At 43.7% G+C, this 19,464-nt stretch overlaps 1 protein-coding gene across 3 annotated transcripts in view; it reads right to left on the bottom strand.

The window, feature by feature from the left end:
* usp33 (ubiquitin specific peptidase 33) overlaps nt 1–19,464 on the bottom strand; it is an 83,493-nt gene that overhangs the window by 41,827 nt on the left and 22,202 nt on the right. For 2 of the 3 annotated variants that reach the window (XM_041842954.1, XM_041842955.1), the window contains 5 exons: nt 16,507–16,656; nt 15,030–15,138; nt 14,848–14,917; nt 6,356–6,469; nt 4,860–4,938 (listed from right to left, as the gene is read on the bottom strand). In XM_041842954.1, coding sequence (XP_041698888.1) covers nt 4,860–4,938; nt 6,356–6,469; nt 14,848–14,917; nt 15,030–15,138; nt 16,507–16,656 — 522 coding nt within the window. The remainder of the gene's footprint in view (nt 1–4,859; nt 4,939–6,355; nt 6,470–14,847; nt 14,918–15,029; nt 15,139–16,506; nt 16,657–19,464) is intronic. The other variant, XM_041842956.1, reaches the window with a different exon arrangement.

Raw genomic sequence — 19,464 nt, 5'->3', positions numbered from 1 at the left:
CTGCCCTTAACCTTGTTCTGAACACCTCCAAAACAAAGGTCATGTGGTTTGGTAAGAAGAATACCCCTCTCCCCACCGGTGTGATTACTACCTCTGAGGGTTTAGAGCAGGGGTGTCAAACGTCCGGCCCGCGAGCCGGATCAGGCCCGCAAACGGGTTTAATCCGGCCCGCGAGATGATTTTGTAAAGTATAAAAATGCACTGCAATTTTTCAATAAAATAAACTGCTGTTCCAATTGCGTCCACTGGATGGCGCAATAGCAATTATGTTAAGCAAGCAAACTGTTTATACCGGGGCAGAGCAAGTAGGTCAAGTCTGTGTTTACTCACAGCCGAGACATCAGTGACGCTGCAGTGAAAGCTAGCTACCTCATTGCTAATGAAATCGCAGTGGCTTCAAAACCATTTAGTGAGGGTGAATTTGTAAAAACATGCATGATGAAGGCAGCTGAGATTGTGTGCCCTGAAAAGCGTCAGGCTTTTTGTCAGCCTGACAAGAAACACAGTTGCAGACAGGATTTCCGATCTTTCAGTGGATTTGGACAGCCAGTTGAAGCAAAAAGTAAAGTCATTTATTGCGTTTTCGGTTGCAATTGATGAAAGCACGGACATTACAGATGTTGCACAACTGGCCATTTTCATCCGCGGAGTTGATGACACATTGACCGTCACCGAGGAGTTCGTGGAGTTGGTGCCGATGACAGATACAACGACAGCAGCTGATATTTTTACCGCACTCGTCGGCGTGCTGGACAGGGTCGGAGTGGACTGGTCCCGCGCTGTCAGCCTGGCTACAGATGGTGCGCCCTCAATGATCGGGAAAAAAGCAGGCGTTGTGACAAAGTTCAGAGAGAAAGTGCAATCTGCAAATGGAGGATGTGATTTTTTGACTTTTCACTGTATTTTGCACCAGGAGGCTTTGTGTTGCAAGTCATTAAAGATGGATAACGTCATGAAGGTGGTCATCCAAACTGTTAATTTCATCCGATCCAGAAGCCTGAATCACCGTCAGTTTGACAGCCTTCTCAGAGAGAAAGACCACATCTATGGCCTGCCATACCACACTGAGGTAAGATGGTTAAGCCGAGGTGCTGAGGCGTTTCTTTGATTTACGAGAAGAAATTGAACAGTGTTAGAATTCCATTCCGCAGAATGGATGCAGGACCTTGCATTTATGGTGGATGTTACAGAGCACCTGAATAACTTGAACAAACAGCTGCAAGGGCGCAACAAAGTTGTCACGCAGTATTATGACAGCATACGTTCTTTCAAGTTGAAGCTGTCATTGTGGGAGACGCAACTTGCCGGTGGTGATGCAGCTCACTTCCCCTGTCTGAAAAATGTGTGCGCGACCCAACATGTGGCAGACATGAAGCGGTTCAAAGATAAAATAACGGGACTGTTACGGGAGTTTGAGCAACGCTTTCAGATTTTTGGTGAACTGGAGAAAGACTTCAACGTTTTTTGCTCGCCATTCACCGTGAATCCCTCTGATCTGCCGGTCAGCATCCAACTTGAAATAATAGACTTGCAGTGTGACTCGGATTTGAAGGGCAAATTTGCCGCAGCTGGCTTGGACACATTTAATCAGAATCTCTTGCCAGGTTACCCCAACTTGACAGCCCTCGCTGCAAAACTGTTGTGCATGTTTGGAACCACATATCTTTGTGAGCAAGTTCTCTCTGTAATGAGCATAAATAAAACAAAGCTGCGCTCAAGGCTCACGCACAAGCACTTGAATCACATCCTGAAGTTGGCTGCCACTCAGGATGTGACGCCTGATAGATGCGCTGGTGAAAGCTAAAAGATGCCAGGTATCAGGAGTCAAATAAACTATGCAACCCCACTTAAAGTGCTACATGAGACACCCTGATATAGTTCTGTGATCTGTGATATACTTCTGTGAATCACTGAGGCATTGTGTGTTTGTGTGTTCTTTGTCCTCAGAACTTTCAAATAACTTGAGGTGTTTTATAATTAATAGTGATGTTGTGCTTGTACTATTTTGGACACACTGTCCTCAGGCTCCAGCTTTATGTTGTATGTTGATCGTATTAAAACAAAGAAAACAATCTGAAGTTGTTGTTTTTAAGTTATATATACCATGATTTTTCCGGTCCGGCCCACTTGGGAATAGATTTTCCTCCATGTGGCCCCTGAGCTAAAATGAGTTTGACACCCCTGGTTTAGAGCTTGAGGTAGTCACCTCATACAAGTCCTTGGGAGTACGGCTAGACGGTATCCTTCTCTCAGCACATATCAAAGCTGCAGGCTAAGGTTAAATCTAGACTTGGTTTCCTCTATCGTATTCTCTCCTCTTTCACCCCCAGCTGCCAAACTAACCCTGATTCAGATGACCATCCTACCCATGCTAGATTACGGAGACGTCATTTATAGATTGGCAGATGTTCTTTACCATTCGGCCATCAGATTAGCCACCAATGCTCCTTATAGGACACATCACTGCACTCTATACTCCTCTGTAAACTGGTCATCTCTGTATACCCGTCACAAGACCCACTGGTTGATGCTTATTTATAAAACCCTCTTAGGCCTCACTCCCCCCTATCTGAGATACCTACTGCAGCCCTCATCCTCCACATACAACACCCGTTCTGCCAGTCACATTCTGTTAAAGGTCCCCAAAGCACACACATCCCTGGGTCGCTCCTCTTTTCAGTTCGCTGCAGCTAGCGACTGGAACGAGCTGCAAAAAACACTCAAACTGGACAGTTTTATCTCCATCTCTTCATTCAAAGACTCAAACATGGACACTCTTACTGACAGTTGTGGCTGCTCTCTCAGGACTCTGTCTAGCCCTGAATTCTCCTCTCTCTCTCAGGACTCTGTCTAGCCCTGAATTCTCCTCTCTCTCAGGACTCTGTCTAGCCCTGAAGCCTCCTCTCTCTCTCAGGACTCTGTCTAGCCCTGAATTCTCCTCTCTCTCAGGACTCTGTCTAGCCCTGAATTCTCCTCTCTCTCTCAGGACTCTGTCTAGCCCTGAATTCTCCTCTCTCTCAGGACTCTGTCTAGCCCTGAAGCCTCCTCTCTCTCTCAGGACTCTGTCTAGCCCTGAATTCTCCTCTCTCTCTCAGGACTCTGTCTAGCCCTGAAGCCTCCTCTCTCTCTCAGGACTCTGTCTAGCCCTGAAGCCTCCTCTCTCTCTCTCTCAGGACTCTGTCTAGCCCTGAATTCTCCTCTCTCTCTCAGGACTCTGTCTAGCCCTGAAGCCTCCTCTCTCTCTCAGGACTCTGTCTAGCCCTGAAGCCTCCTCTCTCTCTCAGGACTCTGTCTAGCCCTGAAGCCTCCTCTCTCTCAAATCATATCAAAATCAAAGAACATTGTATTCATCACGCTTCTAAACCGGTGTAGACAAACAGTGAAATGCTTCCTTACGGTCCCTTCCCAACAATGCAGAGAGAAAGACAATAGAGAAATAATAGAAAAGTAAAACAGGTAATAATAAAAGTAATATTAAATACACAACGAGTAACGATAACTTGGCTACATACACGGAGTACGGGGGTCAGTGTGCAGGGGTACGAGGTAAAACGTTTGTGCAAAAAGGGTAAATGCAGATAGTTAAATAGTTAACCAATAGCTACCCGGACTAACTATTTAGCAGTCTTATGGCTTGGGGGTAGAAGCTGTTCAGGGTCCTTTTGGGTCCAGACTTGGTGCATCGGTACCGCTTGCCGTGCGGTAGCAGAGAGAACAGTCTATGACTTGGGCGGCTGGAGTCTTTGACAATTTTTAGGGCCTTCCTCTGACACTGACTGGTATAGAAGTCCTGGATGGCAGGAAGCTTGGCCCCAGTGATGTACTGGGCCGTACGCACTACCCTCTGTAGAGCCTTGCAGTTGGATGCCAAGCAGTTGCCATACCAAGCGGTGATGCAACCAATCAGGATGCTCTCGATGGTGCAGCTGTAGAACTTTGAGGACTTAAGGGCCCATGCAAAATCTTTTCAGCCTCCTGCGGGGGAGAAGAGGCGTTGTCGTGCCCTCTTCACGACTGTGTTGGCGTGTTTGGACCATGATAGATCCTTAGTGATGTGGACACCAAGGAACTTGAAGCTCTCGACCCGGTCCACTACAGCCTCGTCGATGTGAATGGGGGCGTGCTTGGCCATCAGTTTCCTGTAGTCCACGATCAGCTCCTTTGTCTTGATCACGTTGAGGGAGAGGTTGTTGTCCTGGCTCCACACTGCCAGATCTCTGACCTCCTCCCTGTAGGCAGTCATCACTGTCGGTGATCAGGCCTATCACCATGTTGTCAGCAAACTTGATGATGGTGTTGGAGTCGTGCGCAGCCACGCAGTCATGGGTGAACAGGGAGTACAGGAGGGGACTGAGCACGCACCCCTGAGGGACCCCCGTGTTGAGGATCAGCGTGGCAGATGTGTTGTTGCCTACCCTCACCACCTGGGGGCAGCCCGTCAGGAAGTCCAGGATTCACTTGCAGAGGGAGGTGTTCAGTCCCCGGGTCCTGAGCTGAGCTTGGATAATGGTGCAGCTGTAGTCAATGAAAAGCATTCTCACATAGGTGTTATTTTTGTCCAAGTGGGAAAGGGCAGTGTGGACTCAGAGTTCCTTCGTCCATTCATCGGCATTGCTAATTCCCAGCTTGCTTTCCAGTGCAGAGAATAACAGTGTAGCGTAACGAATGAATATTCCCTGACGAACATGCTTCTGATGGTGGCTGATTGAGGAAAGAAAGACATGAAAAGGACCTATTCTTCATCAACAGCAGTTTCCTGGTTTTGGACCATCACTGTGACAGCCCTAGAGAACACACCTGCCTTTTGGGAGTATTAGATCTATTGGATATTTACCATATTAGTGTGAGAACACACCTACCTGTTGGGAGTATCCTCTGAACATGGGGTTGACAGCCTTGATCCCCTGGAACAGATTGGTAGGGATCACATAGGACGGCCTGAAACATTACAGAACAAGGTTAGGACGGCCTTAAACACCACAGAACAAGGTTAGGACGGCCTTAAACACCACAGAACAAGGTTAGGACGGCCTTAAACACCACAGAACAAGGTTAGGACGGCCTTAAACGCCACAGAACAAGGTTAGGACGGCCTTAAACGCCACAGAACAAGGTTAGGACGGCCTTAAACGCCACAGAACAAGGTTAGGACGGCCTTAAACGCCACAGAACAAGGTTAGGACGGCCTTAAACACCACAGAACAAGGTTAGGACGGCCTTAAACACCACAGAACAAGGTTAGGACGGCCTTAAACACCACAGAACAAGGTTAGGACGGCCTTAAACACCACAGAACAAGGTTAGGACGGCCTTAAACACCACAGAACAAGGTTAGGACGGCCTAAAACACCACAGAACAAGGTTAGGACGGCCTTAAACACCACAGAACAAGGTTAGGACGGCCTTAAACACCACAGAACAAGGTTAGGACGGCCTTAAACACCACAGAACAAGGTTAGGACGGCCTTAAACACCACAGAACAAGGTTAGGACGGCCTTAAACACCACAGAACAAGGTTAGGACGGCCTTAAACACCACAGATCAAGGTTATGACGGCCTTAAACACCACAGAACAAGGTTAGGACGGCCTTAAACACCACAGAACAAGGTCAGGACGGCCTTAAACACCACAGAACAAGGTCAGGACGGCCTTAAACACCACAGAACAAGGTTAGGACGGCCTTAAACACCACAGAACAAGGTTAGGACGGCCTTAAACACCACAGAACAAGGTTAGGACGGCCTAAAACACCACAGAACAAGGTTAGGACGGCCTTAAACACCACAGAACAAGGTTAGGACGGCCTTAAACACCACAGAACAAGGTTAGGACGGCCTTAAACACCACAGAACAAGGTTAGGACGGCCTTAAACACCACAGAACAAGGTTAGGACGGCCTTAAACACCACAGAACAAGGTTAGGACGGCCTTAAACACCACAGAACAAGGTTAGGGACGGCCTTAAACACCACAGAACAAGGTTAGGACGGCCTTAAACACCACAGAACAAGGTTAGGACGGCCTAAAACACCACAGAACAAGGTTAGGACGGCCTTAAACACCACAGAACAAGGTTAGGACGGCCTTAAACACCACAGAACAAGGTTAGGACGGCCTTAAACACCACAGAACAAGGTTAGGACGGCCTTAAACACCACAGAACAAGGTTAGGACGGCCTTAAACACCACAGAACAAGGTTAGGACGGCCTTAAACCCCACTATAGGCTACCCGCTCATTGCGGAGGCTGCAGAAACTGGCCTAATCACCCAAACACACTCTTCTAAACTGTCTGAATGGATGGACAGGTGAAGAGGACTGACTACAAGGAGAGTGTGAGGATCAGTAGTGTACCTGTTCTTGTGCCAGAGGTCTGACACCAGTTTCTGATAGCTCTTACTCAGAGCAGGCTTCTTGTCTGTCCTCACCAGACCTCCACACTCCACAAAGAACTGGGTCAGAGGAGGACTGGAGACAGGAGAGAGAGAGAGAGAGAGAGAGAGACAGGAGAGAGAGCGAGAGAGAGAGAGAGAGAGAGAGAGAGAGACAGAGACAGAGAGAGAGAGAGAGAGAGAGAGAGAGAGAGAGAGAGAGAGGGAGACAGAGAGGGAGACAGAGAGGGAGACAGGGAGAGAGAGAGGGAGACAGAGAGGGAGACAGAGAGAGAGACAGAGAGAGAGAGAGAGAGAGAGAGAGAGAGAGAGAGAGAGAGAGAGAGAGAGAGAGAGAGAGAGAGAGAGAGAGAGAGAGAGAGAGAGAGAGAGAGAGAGAGAGAGAGAGAGAGAGAGAGAGAGAGAGAGAGAGAGAGAGAGAGGAACTGGGTCAGAGGAGGTCTGGAGAAAAGGTCATACATCTGAATGCACGCAAAGAAACAAACACAACTAGTAGAAGAAGTTCAGGAGCAAAAACAAATAAAATAGAATTATTTTAAAAAATTGAAGTAGAGGCCTGGGCATTGTTGTTCACTAATTTACCCCAAGTAGGGAAAGGATGGTGGGACATCGGTGCGCCATAGCCAATCAGAGATACAGTAGGCCTGGCCTCCCGAGTAGCGCAGCGGTCTAAGGCACTGCATCACAGTGCTTGAGGCGTCACTACAGACCCAGGTTCGATCCCAGGCTGTGTCACAACCGGCCATGACCGGGAGTCCCATAGGGCGGGTTTGGCCAGGGGGGCTTTATTTGGCTCTAGCGACTCCTTGTGGCGGGCCGGGCGCCTGCAGGCTGACCTCGTCGTCAGTTGAACAGTGTTTCCTCCGACACATTGGTGCGGCTGGCTTCTTGGTTAAGTGGGCGGGTGTTAAGAAGCACGGTTTGGCGGGTCATGTTTCGGCGGACGCATGACTCGACCTTCGCCTCCCAAGCCCGTTGGGGAGTTGCAGCGATGAGACAAGAACAAAATTGGGGATTAAAAAAAGGGGGTAAAATAAACTAAATGGATTCAATTGTTATTTTTCTTAATCTACACACTATACCCCATAATGACAAAGCAAAAACAGAAAATATCACATTTACAGAAGTATTCTGACCCTTTACTTTATTTGAAGCACCTTTGGCAGCGATTACAGCCTTGAGTATTCTTGGGTATGACGCTACAAGCTTGGCACACCTGTATTTGGGGAGTTTTCCCCCATTCTTCTCTGCAGATCCTCCCAAGAGTAAGCAGTACTGAGAGGAGCACGTTTTTCTATACAGGCATTTGTCTATGGAATAGCCTCCCCTTGGAGATCAAGCAAAGAAAAAAGTGGGAAATTTGGACAAAGTTTGTCTAAGTAAGAGAAACCTCTCTACTGCCCCCTACTGCTGGTCAGGTGTATTTATTTGAATGATAGGTAGGATGTGCAATGAATAGATTGTTTTAATGTGAAATGAATATGGTTGATTTTTAAGGTTAAGAGGAAAAGTGCAGGACGTCAATAATCGTAGTTTGTCATTTTGTCTTGCCTTCTAATCATGTGTGTTATTGCTTTTACCATCGAGGACCACTTTGGGAACAAGCATTTTAATTCATACTTTCAAGTGATATCCTCTGGGTCCACATTGTACATTTTGTTGTATATGTCTGTTACCGAAAATAAATTCAATTCAAAAAAAAAAAAAAGCTCTGTCAGGTTTGATGGGGAGCGTTGCTGCACAGCTATTTTCAGGTCTCTCCAGAGATGTTCGATCAGGTTCAAGTCCGGGCTCTGGCTGGGCCACTCAAGGACATTCAGAGACTTGTCCTGAAGCAACACCTGCGTTGTCTTGGCTGTGTGCTTAGTGGTTCCAAACTTCTTCATTTAAGAATGATGGAGGCCACTGTGTTCTTGGGGACCTTCAATGCTGCAGAGATGTTTTGGTACCCTTCCCCAGATCTGTGCCTCGACACAATCCTGTCTCGGAGCTCTACGGACAATTCCTTCGACCTCATGGCTTGGTTTTTGCTCTGACATGCACTGTCAACTGTGGGACCTTATATAGACAGGTGTGTGCCTTTCCAAATCATGTCCAATCAATGGAATTTACCACAGGTGGACTCCAATCAAGTTGTAGAAACATCTCAAGGATGATCAATGGAAACAGGATGCACCTGAGCTCAACTTCGAGTCTCATAGCAAAGGGTCTGAATACTTATGTAAATAACGTGTTTTTTTTTGCAAAATTGTCTAAACCTGTTTTGGCTTTGTCATTATGGGGTATTGTGTGTAATATATGTTTTATTTATTTAATCAATTTTAGAATAAGGCTGTAACGTAACAAAATGTGGAAAAAGTCAAGGGGTCTGAATACTTTCTGAATGCACTGTATATTGCCATGTTATTTTTATTCGTTATTCACCGTGTGTCACTATTTCTAAATTTCTTTCTGATCTTTTATTTTATTTTTTCTAGTCATTTAGCAGACGCTCTTATCCAGAGCGACTTACAGGAGCAATTAGGGTTAAGTGCCTTGCTCAAGGGCACATCGACAGATTTTTCACCTAGTCGGCTCGGGGATTAGAACCAGCGACCTTTCGGTTACTGGCACAACGCTCTTAACCACTAAGCTACCTGCTCTTGAACTCTGCATTGTTGGAAAAGGACCTGTAAGTAAGCTTTTAGTTTATAAAGCCCTCCTGCATAACCTACCACCGTACCTTACTTAATCATTGTTAACTTGCAGACGTACGAGACACCAGATCCGATCTCAGGGATGGATAACTCTGGTGATCGCTTCGTTAAATCAGCTTTTTTTTTTACCTTACTTGTGGAATAATCTCCAAGGCTCTCTAAAATGTTATGAATTGATGTGTATAGTGTATAGTTATGTGTATAGTGTATATTGATGTGTATAGTGAATACCGATGTGTATAGTGATGTGTATAGTGAATACTGATGTGTATATTGATGTGTATAGTGAATACTGATGTGTATATTGATGTGTATAGTGAATACTGATGTGTATATTGATGTGTATAGTGAATACTGATGTGTATATGGATGTGTATAGTGAATACTGATGTGTATATTGATGTGTATAGTGAATACTGATGTGTATATTGATGTGTATAGTGAATACTGATGTGTATATTGATGTGTACAGTGAATACTGATGTGTATAGTGAATACTGATGTGTATATTGATGTGTATAGTGAATACTGATGTGTATATTGATGTGTATAGTGAATACTGATGTGTATAGTGATGTGTATAGTGAATACTGATGTGTATATTGATGTGTATAGTGAATACTGATGTGTATAGTGATGTGTATAGTGAATACTGATGTGTATATTGATGTGTATAGTGAATACTGATGTGTATATTGATGTGTATAGTGAATACTGATGTGTATATTGAATACTGATGTGTATATTGATGTGTACATTGAATACTGATGTGTATATTGATGTGTACATTGAATACTGATGTGTATAGTGAATACTGATGTGTACATTGAATACTGATGTGTATAGTGAATACTGATGTGTATATTGATGTGTATAGTGAATACTGATGTGTATAGTGAATACTGATGTGTATATTGATGTGTATAGTGAATACTGATGTGTATATTGATGTGTATAGTGAATACTGATGTGTATATTGATGTGTACATTGAATACTGATGTATATATTGATGTGTACATTGAATACTGATGTGTATATTGATGTGTATAGTGAATACTGATGTGTATAGTGAATACTTATGTGTATATTGATGTCTATAGTGAATACTGATGTGTATATTGATGTGTATAGTGAATACTGATGTGTATATTGATGTGTATAGTGTATATTGATGTGTATATTGATGTGTATAGTGTATAGTGATGTGTATAGTGAATACTGATGTGTATATTGATGTGTATAGTGAATACTGATGTGTATATTGATGTGTATAGTGAATACTAATGTGTATATTGATGTGTACATTGAATACTGATGTGTATATTGATGTGTATAGTGAATACTGATGTGTATATTGATGCGTATAGTGATGTGTATATTGATGCGTATAGTGATGTGTACATTGAATACTGATGTGTATATTGATGTGTATAATGAATACTGATGTGTATATTGATGTGTATAGTGAATACAGATGTGTATATTGATGTGTATAGTGAATACTGATGTGTATATTGATGTGTATAGTGAATACTGATGTGTATATTGATGTGTATAGTGAATACTGATGTGTATATTGATGTGTATAGTGAATACTGATGTGTATAGTGATGTGTATATTGATGTGTATAGTGTATATTGATGTGTATAGTGTATATTGATGTGTACAGTGAATACTGATGTGTATATTGATGTGTACATTGAATACTGATGTGTATATTGATGTGTATAGTGAATACTGATGTGTATATTGATGTGTATAGTGAATACTGATGTGTATATTGATGTGTATAGTGAATACTGATGTGTATATTGATGTGTATAGTGAATACTGATGTGTATATTGATGTGTACATTGAATACTGATGTGTATATTGATGTGTATAGTGAATACTGATGTGTATATTGATGCGTATAGTGATGTGTATATTGATGCGTATAGTGATGTGTACATTGAATACTGATGTGTATATTGATGTGTATAATGAATACTGATGTGTATAGTGAATACTGATGTGTATATTGATGTGTATAGTGAATACTGATGTGTATATTGATGTGTATAGTGAATACTGATGTGTATAGTGATGTGTATATTGAATACTGATGTTTATAGTGATGCGTATATTGATGTGTATAGTGAATACTGATGCGTATAGTGATGTGTACATTGAATACTGATGTGTATATTGATGTGTATAGTGAATACTGATGTGTATAGTGATGTGTATATTGAATACTGATGTTTATAGTGATGCGTATATTGATGTGTATAGTGAATACTGATGCGTATAGTGATGTGTACATTGAATACTGATGTGTATATTGATGTGTATAGTGAATACTGATGTGTATATTGATGTGTATAGTGAATACTGATGTGTATATTGATGTGTATAGTGAATACAGATGTGTATATTGATGTGTATAGTGAATACTGATGTGTATATTGATGTGTATAGTGAATACTGATGTGTATATTGATGTGTATAGTGAATACTGATGTGTATAGTGATGTGTATATTGATGTGTATAGTGTATATTGATGTGTATAGTGTATATTGATGTGTACAGTGAATACTGATGTGTATATTGATGTGTACATTGAATACTGATGTGTATATTGATGTGTATAGTGAATACTGATGTGTATATTGATGTGTATAGTGAATACTGATGTGTATATTGATGTGTATAGTGAATACTGATGTGTATAGTGAATACTGATGCGTATAGTGATGTGTATAGTGAATACTGATGCGTATAGTGATGTGTACATTGAATACTGATGTGTATATTGATGTGTATAGTGAATACTGATGTGTATATTGATGTGTATAGTGAATACTGATGTGTATATTGATGTGTATAGTGAATACTGATGTGTATATTGATGTGTATAGTGAATACTGATGTGTATATTGATGTGTATAGTGAATACTGATGTGTATATTGATGCGTATAGTGATGTGTATATTGATGCGTATAGTGATGTGTACATTGAATACTGATGTGTATATTGATGTGTATAGTGAATACTGATGTGTATATTGATGTGTATAGTGAATACTGATGTGTATATTGATGTGTATAGTGAATACTGATGTGTATATTGATGTGTATTGATGTATAGTGACTATAAGAGGGGAGACAGGGGGAGAGAGACGAAGTGTGGAAACCAACACAGACTATAAAAGAGAGGGAGACGGGGAGAGAGACGAAGTGTGGAAACCAACACAGACTATAAGAGGGGGAGAGAAAAGGCTGAGAGAGAAGGGGAGAGAGGGGGAAGGGAGAGAGGGGGAGAGGGGGGGAAGAGAGAAGGGGGGAGAGGGGGGGAGAGAAAAGGCTTAGAGAGAAGGGGAGAGGGGGGAAGGAAGAGAGGGGGGAAGAGAGAAGGGGGAGAGGGGGGGAGAGAAAAGGCTTGGAGAGGGGGCGAGAAATGGCTTAGAGAGAGGGGGAGAGAAAAGGCTGAGAGAGAGGGGGGAGACAGGGGGAGAGAAAAAGCTGAGAGAGAAGGGGAGAGAGGGAGGGAAGAGAAAGGGCTTAGAGAGGGGGAGAGGGGGAAGAGAATAGGCTTGGAGAGGGGGAGAGAGGGGGAGGAAGAGAAAAGGCTTAGAGAGGGGGCGAGAAAAGGCTTAGAGAGGGGGAGAAGGCCCTTGGTCAGGGAAGTGACCAAGAACCCGATGGTCACTGACAGAGCTCCAGAGTTCCTCTGTGGAGATGGGAGAACCTTCCAGAAGGACAACCATCTCTGTAGCACTTCACCAATCAGGCCTTTATGGTAGAGTGGCCAGACGGAAGCCACTCCTCAGTAAAATGCACATGACAGCCCGCTTGGAGTTTGCCAAAAGGCACCTAAAGGATTCTCAGACCACGAGAAACAAGATTCTCTGGTCTGATGAAACCAAGATTGAACTCTTTGGCCTGAATGCCAAGCATCACGTCTGGAGGAAACCTGGCACCATCCCTACGGTGAAGCATGGTGGTGGCAGCATCATGCTGTGGGGATGTTTTTCAGTGGCAGGGACTGGAAGACTAGTCAGGATCAAGGTAAATATGAACGGAGCAAAATACAGAGAGATCCTTGATGAAAACCTGCTCAGGACCTCAGACTGGGGCGAAGATTCACCTTCCAACAGAACAACGACCCTAAACACACAGCCAAGACAATGCAGGAGTGGCTTCGGGATAAGTCTCTGTATGTCCTTGAGTGGCCCAGCCAGAACCTGGACTTGAACCCGATTGAGCATCTCTGGAGAGACCTGAAAATAGCTGTGCAGCGACGCTCCCCATCCAACCTGACAGAGCTTGAGGTGATCTGCAATGAAGAATGGGAGAAACTCCCCAAATACAGATGTGCCAAGCTTGTAGCGTCATACCCAAGAAGACTCGAGGCTGTAATCGCTGCCAAAGGTGCTTCAACAAAGTACTGAGTAAAGGGTCTGAATACTTATGTAAATGTCATATTTCCATTTCTTAAAAAATATATATATAAATTGGCAAAAATTGACAGAGCGGAAAACAGAGGATGACTGAGCGGAGAACAGAGGATGACTGAGCGGAGAACAGAGGATGACCGAGCGGAGAACAGAGGATGACCGAGCGGAGAACAGAGGATGACCGAGCGGAGAACAGAGGATGACCAAGCGGAGAACAGAGGATGACCAAGCGGAGAACAGAGGATGACCGAGCGGAGAACAGAGGATGACTGAGAGGAGAACAGAGGATGACTGAGCGGAGAACAGAGGATGACATGGAGATGGAGGAATGCGCTCACACTGAAATATCCATTTAGTATGCAATTATAAAATCAAACAAATGTTGAATTCCAAACTACATCGTACGTCTGAGGTTGATGTTTTTCATGACAAAATGATGCAGTTGCACAAATTATAAAGATAGTCAACAATCATAAAAAAACAGAATCGAGATTATTGTATAATTAATAATATTGTATAATTCATTAATATATAGTCCACTTTTTTTCCTCATGAGGTAATCCAATCTAGCCTAACCGAGCTGTGATGAGTGGGCTCTCGAAAGGCTTCCGGTAGGCAGGAACTGCTTCTCCAATAGAAATCCCCCGTCACACTTTTATCCAAAGCGACTTACAGTCATGTGTGCATACATTTTTACGTATGGGTGGTCCCGGGGATCGAACCCACTATCCTGGCGTTACAAGCGCCATGCTCTACCAATTGAGCTACAGAGGACCACTTGTAGGCGATGTCATGACGACGTTGGTAGAAACACGTCATCGGGTGTAACGGTCGTCTCGCATCGAACTGCGCATGTGTAGGCAATCAAATCAAAAGGCACTCCTTCCATATAAAGCTGTTTTTTACGAAAATGAAAATGTGTCTGTCACTTTCACGAGGTTGGAGTAATAATATTCAACTACTTAAGACATTGGCTTGAATCTAGGCTGTGCCTTTATATTTAAAGGAAATTAACAACTTTCACTTCTCTCATTGACTTCTCAAACTCCAAACACCGGCCTGGTCTGTTTGGTCTGTTTGGCAAGCGTTCCCGATGTTGCGCCTCTGGGTTTAGAAAAACTCTGTGGTTGGGTTGACTCTCTCAGGCAGGAAGAAAACGACTACACTGTCCCCATGATCCTTAGTGATTTTTTGGTGCCATTCAGCAAATTCTAAATACTTCCGGCTTCATGCGCCATCGGGAATTTTCCATAGGAATATCTGGAAGACGTCAGCGCTATCCCTATCAACTGGTTTAAATGTCTACGGGTCTCACCAGTTGGAGAGGGCCTGCAGGGCTGCGTTCATATAGCAGGTGTTCTCTATGTTCTTCAGTCCCGTCAGACCTAGAGGAGATGGAGACAGACACACACAACTAATAACAAAGAGTTTGATCTCGCTAGAGAACAGCCGAGGGAGCATCGCTGATGCTAGCTTGCCCAGTCAGATGATGCGTACCTCTGGCGCGGAGCTCGTCCTCCTCCTCGGTCTCCATGCCCAGGTCTTCACAGCCACCAGCAGGGGGCAGTCTCAGAGAAGTGGGACTGCCCTGCGCCCTGCTACACTCCTGGGAACGGAAGACAACCATATCAGAACCATCCTCATCTAGGACCATATCAGAACTATCCTCATCTAGGACCATATCAGAACCATCCTCATCTAGAACCATATCAGAACCATCCTCATCTAGAACCATATCAGAACTATCCTCATCTAGAACCATATCAGAACCATCCTCATCTAGGACCATATCAGAACCATCCTCATCTAGGACCATATCAGAACCATCCTCATCTAGAACCATCCTCATCTAGAACCATATCAGAACTATCCTCATCTAGAACCATATCAGAACCATCCTCATCTAGGACCATCCTCATCTAGAACCATCCTCATCTAGAACCATATCAGAACTATCCTCATCTAGAACCATATCAGAACCATCCTCATCTAGAACCATATCAGAACCATCCTCATCTAGAACCATATCTGAACCATCCTCATCTAGAACCATATCAGAACTATCCTCATCTAGAACCATATCAGAACCATCCTCATCTAGGACCATATCAGAACTATCCTCATCTAGAACCATATCAGAACCATCCTCATCTAGAACCATATCAGAACTATCCTCATCTAGAACCATATCAGAACCATCCTCATCTAGAACCATATCAGAACCATCTTTATCTAGAACCATCCTGATCTAGAACCACCCTCATCTAGAACCATCCTCATCTAGAACCATCCTCATCTAGAACCATATCAGAACCATCCTCATCTAGAACCATATCTGAACTATCCTCATCTAGAACCATATCAGAACCATCCTCATCTAGAACCATATCTGAACTATCCTCATCTAGAACCATATCAGAACCATCCTCATCTAGAACCATATCAGAACCATCCTCATCTAGAACCATATCAGAACCATCCTCATCTAGAACCATCCTGATCTAGAACCATCTTGATCAAGAACCATATCAGAACCATCCTCATCTAGAACCATATCAGAACCATCCTTATCTAGAACAATATCAGAACCATCCTCATCTAGAACCATATCGGAACCCTCCTTATCTAGAACAATATCAGAACCCTCCTTATCTAGACAACATTAAAAGCAACATGAGGAATTGACAACAGCAGAATGTCTCAATGCTTTGACAGCATTTCATAGTGAAAGAAAACATTACTTAACTGAATGATTATTTACTTTCAACATGGTCTTAAAATATGTGAAATAATAATTAACAATGATTACATATAGAGTGGATTATACCATTTCCAAGTTATATCTTGATTTGGTCGGGGTTGTGGACGTTTGTTTAGGCCTTACATATAGACAACTGTATTTATCCTGAGGGAACTTCATTAGTGGTTTGAGATTCAGGTATCAATCAATGTGTGTCCCAGATGGTAACATTACCTGTGTGTTGTTGGTGTGAGGTGATGTTGGGGTCTTCGTGCGGACAGGGGAGTGAGGGCCCAGTTTACGCTCCAGGAACACCTCTTTCCCACAGGCATAACACCACACCCTCAGGGTGGTCAGGTTCACTGTCAGGTTGTGCCGCGTCTCCTGTTATAGAGGGGTTATAAACACGTTATAAAGGGGTTATAAAAGGTGTAATACAGGTTATATTTATATGTTATAAACAAAATGAGCTTATTATTGTTATTATTGACCCAGAGCTGTCCGGACAGACAGCGGGACAGCTGTAGACCAGTCAGTCACTTGTTCCATTATTCATGCGTCTGCATTAGTGTTGAATGTTGACAGCAGAGCTGGCTAGAGACGGGAAAGGATAAGCCACCAACGCCTCACACCCTGATCCTTTCCCGCTCTAGTCTTTAACAGAGCACCTCCCCCACCTCCCACAGAAATACATATTAATAATGGATGATCCTATACTGGCAGAAAGAGGACAGCTAAGTGTTAGCTGTATGGATAGATGGTTGGGTGCATCCCAAATGGCACCCTAGTCCCTACTAAGTAGTGCACTATAAAAACGGAATAGGGTGTGCATCCATGGTGTTCACAGTGTACGACATGTGCTTCAAAAGCAGGCAGAAAGGACTGTAACAGAGATGACTGGTCTTTGATGTTGGAGAGCGAGGGAGAGAGAGCTTATTATTCATTTCACTTGCTTTGCCAATGTTAACATATGTTTCCCATGCCAATAAAGCCCTTCAATTGAAATATATAAAATGAGAGAGAGAGAGAGAGAGAGAGAGAGAGAAGACAGAGAGACAGAGACAGAGAGACAGAGACAGAGAGAGAGAGAGACAGAGAGAGAGAGACAGAGAGACAGAGAGACAGAGAGACAGAGAGACAGAGAGATGCCCACACCCCATATAAGCCTCTCAGATCAGACCTATGCCCCTCCTACCCACCCCATGTCCCCCACTCCCGCAAAGAGGGCCTCAACATGAAAGTCACACATATGCCAGGGCCGTGAGCAGGCAAACAGGCCCAACACCCACTCTTACACTAGCCCAAGCCAATGGCATGTACCAGATGCTCAGCAGGCTCTGCTCACACTTACTGGTCTGAGGCCAAACCACACGACCAACAACATTAGACACTTGATGGAACACAAAGCCTTCACTATCTCATCCTGGAATATCCAAGGCCTGAGGTCATCTGCCTTTGGCCTAAAGAGCAGGAACCTGGACTTCACCGAAGAAATCGGAAATACAGACATTGTCATCCTACAAGAACCATGGTATAGAGGAGACGGACCCACTGGTTGCACTCTAGGTTACAGAGAGCTGGTAGTCCCATCCACCAAACTACCAGGTGTGAAACAGGGAATGGACTCAGGGGGTATGCTACTTTGGTATAGAGCAGACCTAACTCACTATTAATCAAAACAGGAACATTTCACATTTGGCTAGACTTTCAGAGAAAAATGTCCTCCTGTGTGCTACCTATTTCCCCCACTAGCATCACCATACTTTAATGAAGACAGCTTCTCCTGCATATTGACTCGGTACAGGTACGCCCTGTATATAGACTTTTTTAACTTTAGTTTATTTAGTAAATATTTCCTTAACTCTTGTTTTCTTAAAACGGCATTGTTGGTTAAGGGCTTGTCAGTCAGCATTTCACGGTAAGGTCCACACCTGTTGTATTCAGCGCATGTGACAAATAAAATGTGATTCTCCATCCTAGGAGGGGGAGAGTCTGTGGCGACCTAAATGCCAGAACTGGACAAGAACCTGACACCCTCAGCACACAGGGGGACAAACACCGACCTGGAGGTGACAGCATTCCCTCCCCAATATGCCCCCCTAGGCACAACTACGACAACATAACCAACAAAAAAGGCGTCGAGTGGACTCCTACAGTAGGTACACCTACAGCTCATCTCTTGGCAGTAGTACTGTAGACTACTTTATCACTGACCTCAACCCAGAGTCTCTCAGAGCGTTCACAGTCAGCCCACTGACACCCCTATCAGACCACAGCAAAATCACAATCTACTTCAACAGAGCAATAATCAACCATGAGAAATAAGAAATGCTATAGATGGAAGGAGGGTAGTGTAGAAATAATAATATAAAAATAATAATAAGCCATTTAGCAGACGCTTTTATCCAAAGTCATGTGTGCATACATTTTTACGTATGGGTGGTCCCGGGGATCGAACCCACTACCCTGGCATTACAAGCGCCGTGCTCTACCAGCTGAGCTACAGAGGACCACAAGAAACAATTGGCCAACAACAAATCCAATCCCTCCTAGACAACTTCCAGGACAAAATGTTTTCCTGCAACAGTGAAGTTGTAAACTTAGCAGTAGGAAGCCTATCATTGTGATTGAAGAATCAAATCACTTCTGGGAAAATTGGAACGCACTAACCAAACAACAGGAAGAGCTATCTATCCAAAATGAAGATGTATGGATACACCACTTCTCCAACCTTTTGGGCCAAATAACTAATAACCAAGAGCAAAAACATATACAGTGGGGAAAAAATGTATTTAGTCAGCCACCAATTGTGCAAGTTCTCCCACTTAAAAAGATGAGAGAGGCCTGTAATTTTCATCAAAGGTACACGTCAACTATGACAGACAAAATGAGAATTTTTTTCTCCAGAAAATCACATTGTAGGATTTTTAATGAATTTATTTGCAACATATGGTGGAAAATAAGTATTTGGTCAATAACAAAAGTTTCTCAATACTTTGTTATATACCCTTTGTTGGCAATGACACAGGTCAAACGTTTTCTGTAAGTCTTCACAAGGTTTTCACACACTGTTGCTGGTATTTTGGCCCATTCCTCTATGCAGATCTCCTCTAGAGCAGTGATGTTTTGGGGCTGTCGCTGGGCAACACGGACTTTCAACTCCCTCCAAAGATTTTCTATGGGGTTGAGATC

The sequence above is a fragment of the Coregonus clupeaformis genome, chromosome 21 (assembly GCF_020615455.1).
Source record: "Coregonus clupeaformis isolate EN_2021a chromosome 21, ASM2061545v1, whole genome shotgun sequence".
NCBI classification, from domain to species: Eukaryota; Metazoa; Chordata; class Actinopteri; order Salmoniformes; family Salmonidae; genus Coregonus; species Coregonus clupeaformis.
Note: the sequence above shows the minus strand (reverse complement) of the source record. Positions and strands in the feature narration are given on the sequence as shown.